This window comes from Natator depressus, chromosome 1 (assembly GCF_965152275.1).
Source record: "Natator depressus isolate rNatDep1 chromosome 1, rNatDep2.hap1, whole genome shotgun sequence".
Classification (NCBI taxonomy): domain Eukaryota; kingdom Metazoa; phylum Chordata; order Testudines; family Cheloniidae; genus Natator; species Natator depressus.
In genome coordinates this window covers 16,480,540-16,496,001 of record NC_134234.1, presented here as the reverse complement: position 1 = coordinate 16,496,001, position 15,462 = coordinate 16,480,540, and the positions used below count along the sequence as shown (strand labels likewise).

The window sequence follows — 15,462 nt, the reverse complement described above, 5'->3', positions numbered from 1 at the left end:
CCTTTCTCCACCCAGCCCCAAGCTGGTGCCTTTTTGGTTGTTTAAGGGGTGGGAATGGAGTGGTTCATTGTGGAAAGGCACCATCTAGCCCCGCCAGGAGTGCCATGTTCATGGACCAGTTGCAAAGAGAGTTGAATTCTGATATGGTGTTGCTGGGCCTTGTCTTAAAAAGCTAGTGCTAGAAACCAAGACTTCATATAACAGTGAAAACGAGGAATTCCAAGTGATACATAGCCCTTGTCTCTAAGGCGAGCAGTTTGTAAGGGATTGGCTAGTAAAGTAATGTCAAGATGAAGTGGGGTGTGGATGCAGCAGGGAAAGAAGATATTATTCCAAATGATGTCATTAATTTCCAATATTGTGTAGCCTGTCAGGAGTAGAAACACTTTGTTGGATCAATCCAAACACTCTCAGGACCAGCAAACTTATCTGAGCGATGCTCTTGGACCAGTTCTCAGAAATACATTTTATCCCTACCTTGCCATTTGTGTTGTGGTCACTCCAGTTTTATGAAGGTGGATTCCATTATATCAACATGTTTCCTCCTAGTAGGAAATGCATAGCTGTATTCCTTCAGGAGGGGAGTGTGGGGGGATGGAAGGGAATTTATTACTTACATTTATTTAAATAGGTTTCAGAGTAGCAGCCGTGTTAGTCTGTATTCGCAAAAAGAAAAGGAGTACTTGTGGCACCTTAGAGACTAACCAATTTATTTGCGCATAAGCTTTTGTGAGCTACAGCTCACTTCATCGGAATGCATCCGATGAAGCGAGCTGTAGCTCACAAAAGCTTATGCTCAAATAAATTGGTTAGTCTCTAAGGTGCCACAAGTACTCCATTTATTTAAAGGTAACTCTTAATAATTGCAGACAATTTATAAGATTTTATTGCATTTTAGGTACAACTATGGAAACGTAGGCCACTGGTTTCTCTGGTCTGTTTTTCTTCTGATTCTAGCTGCAGTCTTGTTTACATACATCACACTGTTACTGGTAAGTAACATTATCTTTAAACAGCGCTGTTGCCTGACAGCTAGTTATGGACCACACAATTGGTGTTTGCATCCGCATTTAGTCTCAGCTAACGTTTGGGTTTGACAGCACAAAAGTATTAAAAACTGAGTCAAGCATCAATGGTAAAGAATCACAGAAAGAGTCACTTTTCTTCTTCTAACCCTGAACAAGGACATTCGTTAGACTGCAGAAAGCATTATTATCCCTAAAACTGTTTTGTTCTCTCTCTTTTACTGTAGACTTTCTAATTAGAAACTTACCCCGCCCCTCACCTGCCTGGTTTCCTACTACAGATTTAAACAAAAAGGGCGCACATGCTCACAAACAGCTCTCCTGAAAATTATGCCCACAACTGCAAAAATCACATGGGATCTTACCTTTTAAAAATCTCATGAGATCCTATCTGATCTCCTGAGATTTTTGTCGAACAGTAGGTGGACATATGGCAAGAGGCACTGATCTTGTGTGATTTCCACTGTTCACAGTGGTGGAACTGTTACGAGAATAGATGTTGTTGTCCTGAAATTTCTACCATCTTCTTTCCCCACCCCTGCACTCTCAGAAAACAAAGCAAAAACCTTAACAACAAGACGGATTTGGAAAATGACCACCTTCTGGATCTACAGCCAAAACTCAAGAAACTGGTTCAGTCTCAGATATTTGACTCTGAATTCACCCTTCCCCCAAACACGCTTTGAAATTTTAGGGGTCTGGATCTGATCTGAGGATACATCTTGGACTCATCTATGCCACTAATGATCTACATTATTCTTATCTCATTGTTTCCTTGTGCTGGTCCCCATCTATTTGTTGCATTCACCTGTTGTCCCTCTCATCTTATACTTAGGTTGTTAGCTGTTCAGGACAGGGAGCATACTTTGTTCTGTGTTTACACTACGCCTAGCACAAAGAAGTCCTGATTCATGACTGGGCCCTGGGCGCTACTGCAGTACAAATAAATGATGACATTTTATTCTAACGTAAATAAAAATAGGCTGCAAATAGGGGCCCTACTTGCCTGTGCCCTTTAGGTGTTACCACAACATAAACAGAAAATGGTAACCACTCTCCTGCTTAGCAATGGTGCAAATATAAATACTTCATTAAGATGATGTTGGTGCTGGTGAAAGGCAACACATTGATTCCATAGATCCTGAGGTCTGTTACCTACAGAACAGATCCATCACAGGTGTTGGTGGGTGAGAGCTTCACCCACCCCAGCATACCACCATGTGAGAGGACAGATGGTCTGGTGGCTGGGGTACTAGCCTGGGGTTTAGGAAATCCAGGTTCAATTCCCTGCTTTGCCGCAGACTTCCTGTGCAACCTTGGTCACGTCACTTAATCTTTCTGTGTGTCAGTTCCCCACTTCAAAATGGGGATAATAGCACTGCCCTACACACTGGGGACAAATTCATTAAAGACTATGAGGTGCTCAGATACTGTGGTGATGGGAGCTACAAGGATACTTAACGTGTGTCTCTTCAGCTAGCCAGGTTACCAGTTAGGCAGAAGCAGTCCGGGACTGTATTGCTTTACAGAAGCCATAGCAAAGCTGCAGAGTGTTTCTAATGGCACTTGCCCTACTTGCTGCAGAACTGTGTCGTTGTGTCTAATTTGGTGATGTTGCTCCATGCATCTGTGTGGAGGAGTGGTGGGCGCCAGGAGGCAATAAGCCCCAAAGTAAATAGGATTAGGATAAGAAGGAAGCAAGAGCATAGGAAACACACTGCCGTTTCTGGTGAGGGAAAGAAACAGCTCCCTGCGCCTTATCGCTGCAATTCTGAAACCTGACTCCTTCTGTCAAGCACAGGATTGCTCCAGTTTAGTACTAACCTAGTGAAAGCTCTTATCGCCACAGACTTAACTCCGTCCAGACTGCTTCAGCCAGAGCCCGCTATTAAAACAGACTTCTTCTGCCACCCCCCCAACCCCAAAGTATTTTTCAAAGGGCATAATGCAGCTGAACCCTGCAGGGCATAGGTCCCTGATAGCATCTCTGAGTGTGTGACAGCTCTGTCAGGTGAGACATGGATTCCCAAGTTTTGGAAACAGATTGACTTGCAGTATCAAAGCCTTAGGCCTGGCCTACACAGGCTCTGTCCCAGTATGACTATGTTGGTGAGGTGGGTGACTTTTTTTTTTTTTTTTTAACTAACGGAGTTACATCGCTACAACCCCTAATGTGGACACAGTTGGATTGGCTTGGGCCTGGTCCACACCTAAAAATTAGATCAGCCGAGGCACCTTGCTCAGGGCTGTGAAAAATGTTGTGCCTTGAGTGCCATAGTTAGGTCAAGCTAACCGCCACTGTAGACGCGGGTAGATCAACCTCTTGGAGGGGTGCACTGCCTACATGGATGGAAAATCCCCTTCTGTTGATGTAGGAAGTGTCTACGTTACAGCACTTCAGAGACCCAGCTGCTGCGCTCTTGCTGTGCCGCTGTAGTGTAGACATGGCCTAAGTGTGCACTTAAATGTTTTGTCTACGCAGCTATCTCCCTTAGGGATGTGAAAAATAACATCCCTAACAACAGAGCTGTGCGGGCAAAAACCCTAGTGAAGATGCAGTTATACCAGAAAAAGTCCTTTTGCCAGTACAGCTTACTCTGTTCAGGGAACTGTTTTAAGCATCACTGCAAAGTGGGGGTTGCTGGTATAGCTCTTATCAGTATACTTACACTAGCCAACCCTTTTAAGTGTAGACAAGGCCACTGGTATTATTGCACCTTTGGACCCAATCGGCTAGTCAAAGTTTGGAGCCCTGTGGGTGTTCCAGGTGGGAGTAGAAATTGGTGGTAATCAGGTATGTCTTTGATGCAGTTTTGTTTATGTCTGAAGAGTGTACAAAGTCCTGTGTCACTGAACTCAGAAGGAATCAAATGGCAGGAAACAGCACCTAGAGCACTCTTTTAGCCTGCACCCCTCACCCAAACCCCTCTTCCCAGGTTTCTTCTGGTGTTAGCCACCGGGCTTTCAGCTGCTCCTTTAGGCTGTCTCTCTTTCCAGGCTTTCTTGCCTGTTCTTTATGTTCTGCCTTCCCACCCACCCACACAAAACAATACTCACTAAAAACTTGTGGACTGGTTCACACACCTTTTGTCTTAAGGAGGCTTATGCTTAATTGAAGTTCTGTTAATTGAAGGGTGAGTTCACACCTATCAACCTCCATCCCATAAGAAGGTTTTACCCTAGAGGTGCCTTGTAGCGAAGGCTTTGTCTACACTACACAGCTTTCAGCGACACAGCCATGTCACTAACAGTCGGGCAGTGTAAATGCTGTTTGTTGGCACTTTTGCCGCCAACATACTTCCACCCCCTACGAGTGGGGTTCGTGTTGTCGACAGGAGAGTGTTCCTGCCGACAACAAGCCGTTTACACTGCCACTTGCCACCGCAAAACTTGTGTCTTTCAGGGGGGGCTTTTTTAAGCACCTGTGAACAACAAAAGTTTTGTCGTTCAATTGGCAGTGTAGACAAAGCCTTATTCTCCTTCTCATACAGGAATAGCCGTACCAAGTATAAGGTACCTACCTTTATACTGATATAACTGGATCCACATCAGGGGAGCTTTACCCCTTTAACTATACCGATTTAGCTAAAATTTGGCAACTTTTAGTGTGGACAGTAAGAGCTGCGAGCCATTGCCAGGAGGCAACTTCTGGCCTTCCAAGTGGCCTGTGAAGGAAAATAAAATGGATTTGTGGCCACACTCACTTTTTGTTTTTTTGTTCTTTGAGGGTTTTTTTTTTTTAACATTTATAGATGTAGTCAGTCGGGTTCCTTCCCAACCCAAAAAGTGTGAGGATGTTTTGTGTGGTTGCAGCTTTTCTTTTAGAGCCTAATGTCTCGCCTACCTGTTTTTCCAGGAAGAGATACTCTGGAGGACTGGAAAACTAGCAGAATGATGTTATCAGAGCTCCCCAGGAAGGTGAAGCCTGATTAAATGAAAGGGTTTTCTTCAAGAGCGTTAACCTCTGCATTTGCTGTTTTTTATTAATGCCTGTTTCACTCAAATGCCTAACCAACAGTTGGAAGAAAATCTCTCTCGGTTAAAGATGGATAAGCTCCCACAGCCATTCAGCAGGTTTTCCAAGCCAGGGAAGATGTGACATGACATTTATCACATGTCTAAGGATTTCCAGGATTAAAAAACTCGGGGAAAAATCATACTAAGAATTAATTCTAGGTTTTCTTTACAAAGCCTGAACACGTAAAAGAGAGAGCACCACCCTGATAGTTCCCTTTGCCAGGTCAGCTTTAAGCAACGACGCTGTCTTGCTGATGCTGCCAGTGCGTGTGCGTGTGCATGTGACTGGCCAAGATTTTGTCTTTTCTGTATGAAGGGGGATTCATTAGAGTGGCCTGAGAATTGGCTCAGGGCCTGGGGTCTCTGAAGCTGCAGGACGACAAGCAGTGCCTTGCAGTACATGTGCCGAAAAACAGGGCTGTTAAGCCACATTTTAACCCTCCAGAACAATGGAAAACACTAAACCCTCAGGATTGTCCAGTTCTCAAGAGTTTGAGGAGACCTACAGGAGGCACTGTGACAGGGAGGACGAAGAGTATATGGCTGGTCAGGGGAAGAGGCTTCATTGGGACTCTCAGCCACAGCCAGTGCAGGAATTCCCTCTTCTGCCTGCCTGCCTAATATACACCCCCTCTGGGCTCCTGCCCTTGGCAAAAGAAGCAACAGAGGCAGCATGGGTGAGAGCAGCATCCAGGGGCAGAAGAGAATTGGTACAACAATGTAGGGTCCAGTTCTGATTTGGGTCTGGGTCAAGAGGAAACATGTGAGAGGACTAAAACAGTCCTCTGGCAAAGAACATGTGTTCCCATAAAGCTGTATTCCTGATGGTATGGTCCTGTTCTTTCATCCAGAGATCTCCAGTGCAGTTAATTAATCCCGCCTTTCAACACAACAGCCCTGAGGGGTAGTTTAATATATTATGCTTGACGGGCAAACTGATGCCCAGGGAAGTGAAATGACTTGCCCAAGGACACACACAAAGTCACTGCCAGAGCTGCTAGTAGGCCCGAGGAGTTCAAGCTCCTAATACTCTCTGTAATTAGTAGATAACATTCCCTCCCACATATAAGGAACTATCCCTGTCTATCTTACTCTGACACCTTACCCTTGTAAATATCTTCATTGCCATCATTTTGTGCTTGGTGGAAGGCAGTACATGATATTTTGCAGCTTGTTTCCCTACCTGGGTCTGGTCTACTTCTGAACCAACCTAGGTCAATGTGCTGATCAATGAAGAGATAGATCTAATAGATTTCATAGCTGGGAAGGCCAGAAGGGACCATAATGATCATCTAATTTGACCGCCTGCATAACACTGGCTATAGAATTTCCATCCAGTGATTCTCATGTCTAGCCCAGCTACTCGTGGTTGAACTGTAGAATAGCATTAAGAAAATTATCCAGCCATGACATAAAAACTCCAAGGGATGGAGAATTTACCACTGCACTTGGCAATCTTTTTCAATGTTAATTGCCCCAACTGATGGGGCGTGGGAAAGTGTCTTCTTTTGACTTTGAACTATGCTGACTTGAATTTCCATGGTCTCTGGCATGGAGAAAGCTGCGAGATTTCTGTGGGAAGTGGTTTTGGCCAAGGTTCCGAGTAAAGCTGCCATGTTGCCCGTTTGTTCCCAATCATGTGATGTGCATGATTCCAGTAGGGAAGTGGCGCAGCAAAGTTTCTGCCTTGACGGTCTACCTTGATGGCTTGTCCCATCCCAGGCCTGAACACACTGAAGCCCTTGTTTGAATGGAACAATTCTGTAGTGACCGGTAGCCAGCTCTAGTTGCACTGGTTTTGTTTGGAAGTGTTTTGTCATCTCCCTTAATGACTAATCTCGACCACAGCACCCTAGCCTTCTCCTCACTTATTCTGAATCACTGAAGCAAACTTTCTTCTTTCCACCAGCTCCCTCTAGCTGAGCAAAGCCTCACACAACAAAGCACTTACTGTCTTTGCAAAGATCCTCTCCATCTGTCCACTTCAGTGTAATTTTTCCAGACATCCAGCTTCAATTAATTCAACAGCCGTCCATTTCCCAAAACAATTTTCTTACTCCCCCGCCACAAAAAAAGTTGGATAGAGATGGTTTAATTGAAGTATAATTCCAGACTTAGTGGTGCTAAGGGCAACAGATCTTATTTTCCTATATCCAGTACAAACCTGACCAACCAAAGGGTTTTGGAGATGTAACCACATGGTAACAGAGTGTGGCTATTTGTCCTCCTCTGGTGGCTACAGCACACAGAGAGGTTTATGATTCTGCTGCTGCATCGAAGATGGTGGACTAGGGCCTGTAGTTCAAGCAGTGCTTGGGTTTATAGAGCTGCTGTGTTCGCGTGGGTTACTGAGACAGCGGGAGTCTCCAGGAGCTTGTGGGTTTGGATGAATGGGTGTGTAAAGGACAGTGTACATTTGCTACCAGGGAGCATGACTGACTGTTGGGTAATAGGGAGCTGTAGTCAGCCAGATTAGGCCTGATTAGGGTCATATTGAACTGTGTACATCCCAACTCCAAACTGACATAACGGGAAGAAAATAGTGTTATAAGACTATGGTTGGGGGACAGTGACCTGGTGTTGCAATAGGAGACAGCACGTAAGAATCATAGAATATCAGGGTTGGAAGGGACCTCAGGAGATCATCTATTCTAACCCCCTGCTCAAAGCAGGACCAATCCCCAATTTTTGCCCCAGATCCCTAAATGGCCCCCTCAAGGATTGAACAGTGGGGGAGGTTTAGGTTGGATATTAGGAAAAACTTTTTCACTAGGAGGGTGGTGAAACACTGGAATGCGTTACCTAGGGAGGTGGTGGAATCTCCTTCCTTAGATATTTTTAAGGTCAGGCTTGACAAAGCCCTGGCTGGGATGATTTAGTTGGGATTGGCCCTGCTTTGAGCAGGGCGTTGGACTAGATGACCTCCTGAGGTCCCTTCCACCCCTGATATGCTATGATTCTATGAACTCACAACCCTGGGTTTAGCAGGCCAATGCTCAAACTCTGATTTGTATTTGCTATATTCTCTTGCTCTTTCTGATTGCATGTGCATTTAAAATCCCCCCTTTGGCTAAATAACATTGATTTCCAAGCAGTGTCATATTGGAAAAACTGAGGGTGGGATTCACAAGGGTATTTAGGCACCTACGCCCCACTGAAATTCCACCCTGGGAGTGTTTTTCATTGGATCCCAAGTGACTTGCACTACCTTCTGAGAGTAGGTGAGGTCCAGCCCCAATATGGTGCTGCCATAAAAGCTGTGCATTCAGCCAGCACAGAATTTCCCCCAGCCCAAGCCCTGTGTAGGACCGCTTATGGCTGTATTATCCATGTCCCCTCGCAAGCTCTGGTTTGGGGGGATGTGCACAGGGATAGAAGGGGATGTCCTTAAGCAGCTTGGGACTGCCATAGCTTAAGACTGCTCCCCATTCATCCAAAATGATCCCTAGGGGTGTGAAGAGTGGCATGAAGGCATCCTGGTCTCCTCACCTGCTGGGCTGTGAGTTCTGTGCTCCACTTGAAAGACCTGCATAGAATCTTTCACCTTTTGGATCTATCCTGTAATAAAGGGCAAATATTGCACTGGCATTATGGGCCACAGACAAGTGTTTTTAACCAGTTTTAGAATAGCTGATATGAATGTTTCACATCAGAACATATTCTTTCCTTGGGTTTCTATCATGCTGCTAGAGGTGCCTGCTTTCTGATAAGATGTTACCCATTTGTGAGGCAGAATGTTGCTTCCCTTTTTTGACCCAAGTGGTGAACCAATATTTGTGGCCTTGGGGAGGAGAAATGGATGTTAGGTATTTCTTTGATGCAATCCTGTGTTACAAAGAATGTACACAAAGTCCTGTTTCCCTGAATGCAGTCAGAATCAAGCAGGAGATTGTTTCTTTGCTCACAATTTCAAGCCCCTTTCCAGCCAGCACTCTGCCCAAAAGCTCTGAGCTTTTTTCCACAAAAGCAACTCTGATTGTGTCTGGTGCTGCCTTGCCATCTTGTCTGTGTGCTGCTATGGTGTTCCTGCTTCTCTCTCTCTCTCTCTCTCTCTCTCTCTCTCACACACACACACACTCTTCTGTCAAACAATATCCAGCACCCTGAATTTGCATTTCAGCCCCCAGTCAAAGCCCTCCTTCCCCAGAGCTCTGATTCCTGACCAGCCATGTTTATGGCCTATGTTTTGGGTGGTAGCTCCTATTCTTTCAGCTCTCTATTGCACAAAGGAGCATAATTGCTTTTTACCTTTACCCTGAATGAAGGGCAGCTGTTGTCATGCTCACCAGCTTCAAACAGGTTCCACCCAATCCCATCACAATAACATATTTTTTAAATTTCTTCCCACTGGAAACTGATTGTATCCAAATCTACTGCATGGATAATGTGCCTCTAACCACCCTGGCGTTAAACAATAGGACAAAGGACCTCTACATTCAGTAGAAGGGGAAAGAATCGTTCCAGTCCTGTTGACCTTATTTCTTAATGCTGTTGGTGTAGCACGTAGATGCCGGTTCTTCCTTGTGCAATATCAGCTTTGGAAAGTTTCATTCAAAGTGACTTTTCTTTGCAATATAATTCTGCATCTGCCTTCACAGATCTATGATCCTGAGGCCTGAAGTCACTGGGCAGTTTTTAACCATGTTATAATGCGATGGTTTTCCATTTGATTTCCCAGGTTCTAGCAGTGTGTTTGCTATCAGAAGGTCAGCAGTTGTACCTGCACTGGAGTCACAAGGTGGGATAGTTGAGTCATTCCAGAAACTTCTGTATCCACACTTTACAACAATTAAGGTCAATTATGGGATGGTTCCCTACCCAGAGACCAAAACACATTTTCAGTCTAACGTGACGATTCTCTTCAAGGTTAAGGAATTTAAAAAACAAAAGCAAAAGGAAAGGCTTGGGGAGAGAGCACAATGTATGCATCCCCTTTGTAACTGGCTGCAGTGCCTCTGTAAACAAAATGGCTGACATCTCTACCCACAGAAAGTGAGAATTAGTGTTCTTAAATCCATGAGGAAGTGTGTACTGCTGCTGATCATTTTTGTATCTGCTCCTGGGTAGACAGAGAATGTAATTCTCCAAGTCAGCCAATCTAACCCTAAAATTCACTGGTAAAATCACCCAGAGACAGAAAAAATCAGGATGATTACAGGTGATATTAGCAACCCCTCATAATTTCAGTTTATGACATTGTGATGCCTTGAGCCAGCTAATAGAGGGTAGGTCTACACTGCAATGTAAGCCCAGGGTTAATAGAACTGGAGTCAGCAGCCCCTGGGTTTGTTAACCTAGGGCTTGAGCATCTACTCTCATTTGTAACTCCAGGTTAGGAATTGTTGAACCCTGGGTTCCAGCCTGGGGCTCCAGCCTGTACACATTATGCAGGCCCAAGTCCAACCACCCATATCCCAGACTTCCTAGCGCCATCCCAAAATGTGGCCACTCTAGCCCTTTGTTTATAGTACAGCATGGGAAAACTTGACTGTCCACCAAATTTGACTGTCTGGAGGACAAAGAAAGTTGCCCCGTGGGATTATGGGATACTTTTGGCAGATTCCCAGAGCAGACTCCTAGTGGAGCGGCATCTATACTGCAAAGCAATAGGGCTTGAACCCTGGCTACCAGCTTGAATCAGGCCCTCCACCCCCATGGAGTCCTGGGACCCTAGGTCCAAGCCCTGGGTTACTGTGATTAGGGTGTATACAGAAAGGGGGTTAGGCTTGAGCCTGAGTTCAAAGCCTGCATTTACATTGCAGCGCTGACATGCCTTAGGTGATTGACCTGAGACATGCTTGGCCAAAATCCATAGCATAAGAACGGCCATGCTGGATCAGACCAAAGGTCCATCTAGCCCGGTATCCTGTCTTCCAACAATAGCCAATGCCAGGTGCTTCAGAGGGAATGAACAGAACAGGCCAAATATCAAGTGATCCATCCCCTATCATCCAGTCCCAGCATCTGGTAGTCAGAGGCTTAGGCACCTCCGGAACATGGGGTAGCATCCTTGACCAAAGAGACAACCTAGCCATTATTAATGATGGATTTGTCACTCAGTGTTTCTCCTTAAAGCAGGTTTGGGCAAACTTTTTGGCCTGAGGGCCACATGGGGGGTTCCAAAACTGGAGGGCCAGGTAGGGAAGGCTTTGCCTCCCAAAACAGCCTGGCCCCTGCCCCCTATCCGCCCCTCCCGCTTCCTGCTCCCTAACTGCCCCCCTCAGAACCCCTGACCCATCCAACCCCCCTGCTCCTTGTCCCCTGACCGCCCCCTCCCGGGACCCCATGCCCCTAACTACCCCGCCCGACCAACCCCCCCCATGCCCTGACAGGCCCCCCGGGACTCCCACGCCTATCCAACCGCCCCCTGCTCCCTGTCCCCTGACTGCTCCCCGGGACCCCCTACCCCTTATCAATCCCCCTGCTCCCCGCCCCCTTACCATGCCAGTCAGAGCACCAGGACTGTCAGCTGCGCCACCCAGCTGGAGCCAGCCACGCCACTGCGCTGCCCGGCAGGAGCTCGCAGGCTCGCTGCCCAGAGAGCTGGTGGCATGGTGAGCTGAGGCTGCGGAGGAGAGGGGACAGCAGGGGAGGGGCCAGGGGCTAGCCTCCCCGGCCGGGAGCTCAAGGGCCAGGCAGGATGGTCCTGTGGGCCAGATGTGGCCCATGGGCCATAGTGTGCCCATCTCTGCCTTAGAGGTCTCTTTGCCTCTAAGAGTATGTCTACACTGCATTGTAAACCCAGGTCTGTGGAACCCACATTTGTGGACTTGGTGTTTCCAAGCCTATGCTTGAGTGTCCATACTGCATTGTAAACCTGGGTTTACGATTGCTGGACTTGGGGGTCTGACAGCCATGCTAACATCCGTAGTGCACTATGCAGACCTTCTCACTCAGCCGCTCGAGCTGTGTCCACACTGCAAAATGACAGGGCTTGGATCCGAGTCACAGAGTGTAGACCTAACCTAATTCAACTAGGTCAGTTTAGATGATCAAGCTCATAAAGATCACTGCCACATAGAAAATACTCTATACCTTTGGAATCCAAGCCATCTTTATAACCCACATACAACAGTAGCTAAGGGTAGTATACACAGAAATACGAATTACAATTGTCCTACACTAATTCTGAAGCCAGGCAATATCCTATTTGTCTCTGCAGATTGGGACTTTTTTGGTATTGGGCTTCTCCATAGCTGCCATCGCTGTATTTTCTAAACTGTGGGGAGTTCGATGGAAAACCGTCCGCCTGTCATTTCAGGTAAGAACATGGAAGCTCTACATAAAAAAAAGACAACTTGTTAACAAAAGCCTTGACTGGAAATAGTTGGAAAATATGGAAACAGGCATTTTTTTCACATACAATTTTTCTGTCAGGGATGCGGTGTCATCAAACTCAAAATTTTCCATAAAATGTCAATTTTGACTAAAGTTTTTGTTTTTTATTCTGATTCAGGGGAATGGGGATGAAAAATTTTGTTTAGCTTCAGAATGTCAATCAGAAACTCCATTTTTCATTTTGAAATGCTGAATTGTTTTGATCAAAAATATTTTAAAAAGTTGTTTCCATGTTTACAATTCAAACCTTTTAGAATTTTTTGTTGTGTGATATTTTTTATTTCCACTTTCTGTTCTGATTTGGAATGGAAACGAATTCTGAAATGTCAACATTTCCTGTGATAGGAAAATAGCATTTACGAGCCAGTTCTAGAAAATATCTTCCATCAAATGTCCTTGGGTTCAGAAACAGGACGGGATTAAACTTGTTAAAAAAAATGAGCCAGCATCCACTGTTGCCTATTTCTGGAATCAAACTTGAACTAAAATGTTATTAAAAAGTTTTTATCAATGTTTATGCAGTGATTCCTTCCACAAGCTGTCAGGAGAGTTTGAAACTAATGCTGGAGACACCTCTACGGCTTCAGCTAAAGGAGGAACTCCATTAGTTTTCATCCATAGTAGGCTGTTATTCTGTATATGGATTAGCTAGTAGAGGGATGCAGATGGCCAGTTCTAGGGGTGGGTAAGCAGGGCCGTCACCATGGGTGCCATCTTCCAGGGAATGCCACCACACCCCTGTGCTGCTGGGCATTTTTGGCCAGCCTTTCTCCCCCCCTCTCCTCAACATTGGCTGACTGAGTTTTTCTTCTTCTTTTTTTGGTTTTGTTTTTTGTTTTGCTTGGCTGCTGGGCATGAGGAAGGTGTTAAAAACATTTTCTACCAGGGCTGGCAAAATGGCTAGGACGGCTTTGGTGCTTCTGTGGATGCAACATACAACCATGTTACATTTGGATAATGTTTTTTCCCTACCATAAACCTTGGTAATTTCAGGTTTCACTATGGGTCAGATTGTCTGCTACTCTAGTTTTATGCTGGAGTGACTCCCTTGACTTTAATGGAGTCATACCAGCATACAACTCAGCGGAAAATCTTGCCCAATATCTCCCGTCAGGCCAAAAAACAGCATATTTCTTTCAGATTTCCATCCCACTTTTGCACATTTATGATAAATTCAGAGAAGCATCTGAGTTTTTGAGTGCTTGTTTAACCTTTACAGTGAAAGAAATCAATTACAATTTCTATAGCTGTCCTTCAAAAATAGTAATCTAATAAATCAGTTATTTGATGTTAGTAAAACATGAAGAATATTCTCAAGGTTACAAATCTGAAGCTGAAAAAAACAAATAAATTGAAATGCAATTGGATCTAAATACAATGGACCTAAACCCTCTAGTCTGAGATCAGGCGCTTTGTTTAAATAAATAAGAGTAAATACTTCTTATGAAGTACATTATTAATTTGTGGAACTAGCTGTTGCAGAATATTAGTGAGGCTAATCAAGTAGTCTAGCAAGATTGGAAAAAGGATTAGACACACATCCGAGTAATCAGCTGCTGCAGTTATACTAGCTAGTATGATAGTACAGTTGGATATTAAGCATTACCATTCAAGTGAGTTATCATGCAATCAGTTGTCTGATCTTCATAACTGGTGATGTTCATAATGAAGTGTTGAAACTGAATCTAGCTGGAATGGCCTGACTGTCTGGTGGAAGACACTCAGGTACTACGGTGATGAGGGGCCATATAAGAACCAAGACTGAGAGAAGAAGTTGAGTTCAGGATAGTGCACTCAGCTCCTGGGGGAAAGGCGTGCCTTGCATTGCTATCCTGCATCCCCTTTGGCTGACTCAGGAGCAGGGTTGATGGACTCTTGAGGATCACATCAGTATACTTCAGCTGACCTGCCATGGGGCTAAAGAAAAATGTAGGGGACAGGGACTTTCTCGTGGGTTCCACGAAGTTCTCAAAGGGCCCAAGCCAAATGTAAGATTGGGGAAAAACTGTCTGTACCTCTAGCAGTGCTCATAGCTCAACTATGTCAGTATTAGGAGAGCTGTTTGTTTCCATAAACTGGCTTTTCACAGCAATCCTCTTGTCTCCCGTCCAGGTCACAGCTCCCTATCTCCACATAGGTGCAATAGCAGCCATGGTCCTTCTGTCTTGGCCAGTGGCTTTGCATGCCTTCCGAATGAGTAAAAAAGGTACAGTAGCTCTCCTTTATGCTCTACAGGTGCAGCTTCCACCTGGAACCTCTGTGCTCTGCTTTGTGCAAATGGGAGAGATGGGGATATAGGCCAAGACTTTCAAAAATAGGTAACAATTTTGGGCCTCACTTTTTGTGTGCCTTGAGACACCTTAAAACAGCCTGATTTTCAGAGTGCCCATAGCTCTTACATCAGCCTGTCAATATACTCAGTGTCAAGGGGTGGACCCTTCCAGCTAGCACACTTAATGCACCAATGCTTGTTTGCCCAGTGATGCTGCTTCCCTTCCTTGCTTGAGGTTCTGACAAAGAACTTTTGTCTTAGGGAGAAAATGAATGACAAGGAGCCCCAGCTCCTCTCCCGTCCTTTCTGCCAACACCTGCGTCCTTGCTTCATGGGGCTTCTAAACAGCCTAAGGCACTGAGCCATGGGGACCAGTCAGAGCCCCACTGATTTTACTGCGGCCCTGCACTTTGCGGGGAGGGGTGGGATAGCCGTATCAGGGCTTAATGGGAGGGGTTGTCATGGGAGCCCTTGTTGCAACTTCAGCAGCTCATTGCTATGTACAAATATGCAATAGCAGTGGTGAACAGGACACGGGTCATCTCCTCTGCCCCATTTGTGCTTGCTGGAGATGTCTCTTCTGGAGGCTGCCCTAGGCAGTGGCCAGGATAGAGTTCATGGCAGCACTAGTGCCAGGCGTGGCAGCTCAGGCAGCCCACCCCTCCCCTTCTCCAGGGACATCCTAGGGAGACCTTATTAAGCTAAGGTTAAGTATCTTTGGTGTCCGTTGTACATAATTAATGGATTATGGATTATTATGGGCCAGGACTGTACGTAACTTCTTGAGGGGGGAGGTGTGTTAGATGTGAG

At 45.5% G+C, this 15,462-nt stretch overlaps 1 protein-coding gene across 1 annotated transcript in view; it reads left to right on the top strand.

Annotated features, from left to right (window-relative positions):
* The window catches only part of GDPD4 (glycerophosphodiester phosphodiesterase domain containing 4), an 87,664-nt gene that overhangs the window by 50,811 nt on the left and 21,391 nt on the right, over positions 1-15,462 (top strand). Inside the window, exons 7-10 of the mRNA XM_074955356.1 lie at positions 899-992; positions 9,721-9,780; positions 12,205-12,303; positions 14,493-14,586. Coding sequence (XP_074811457.1) covers positions 899-992; positions 9,721-9,780; positions 12,205-12,303; positions 14,493-14,586 — 347 coding nt within the window. The remainder of the gene's footprint in view (positions 1-898; positions 993-9,720; positions 9,781-12,204; positions 12,304-14,492; positions 14,587-15,462) is intronic.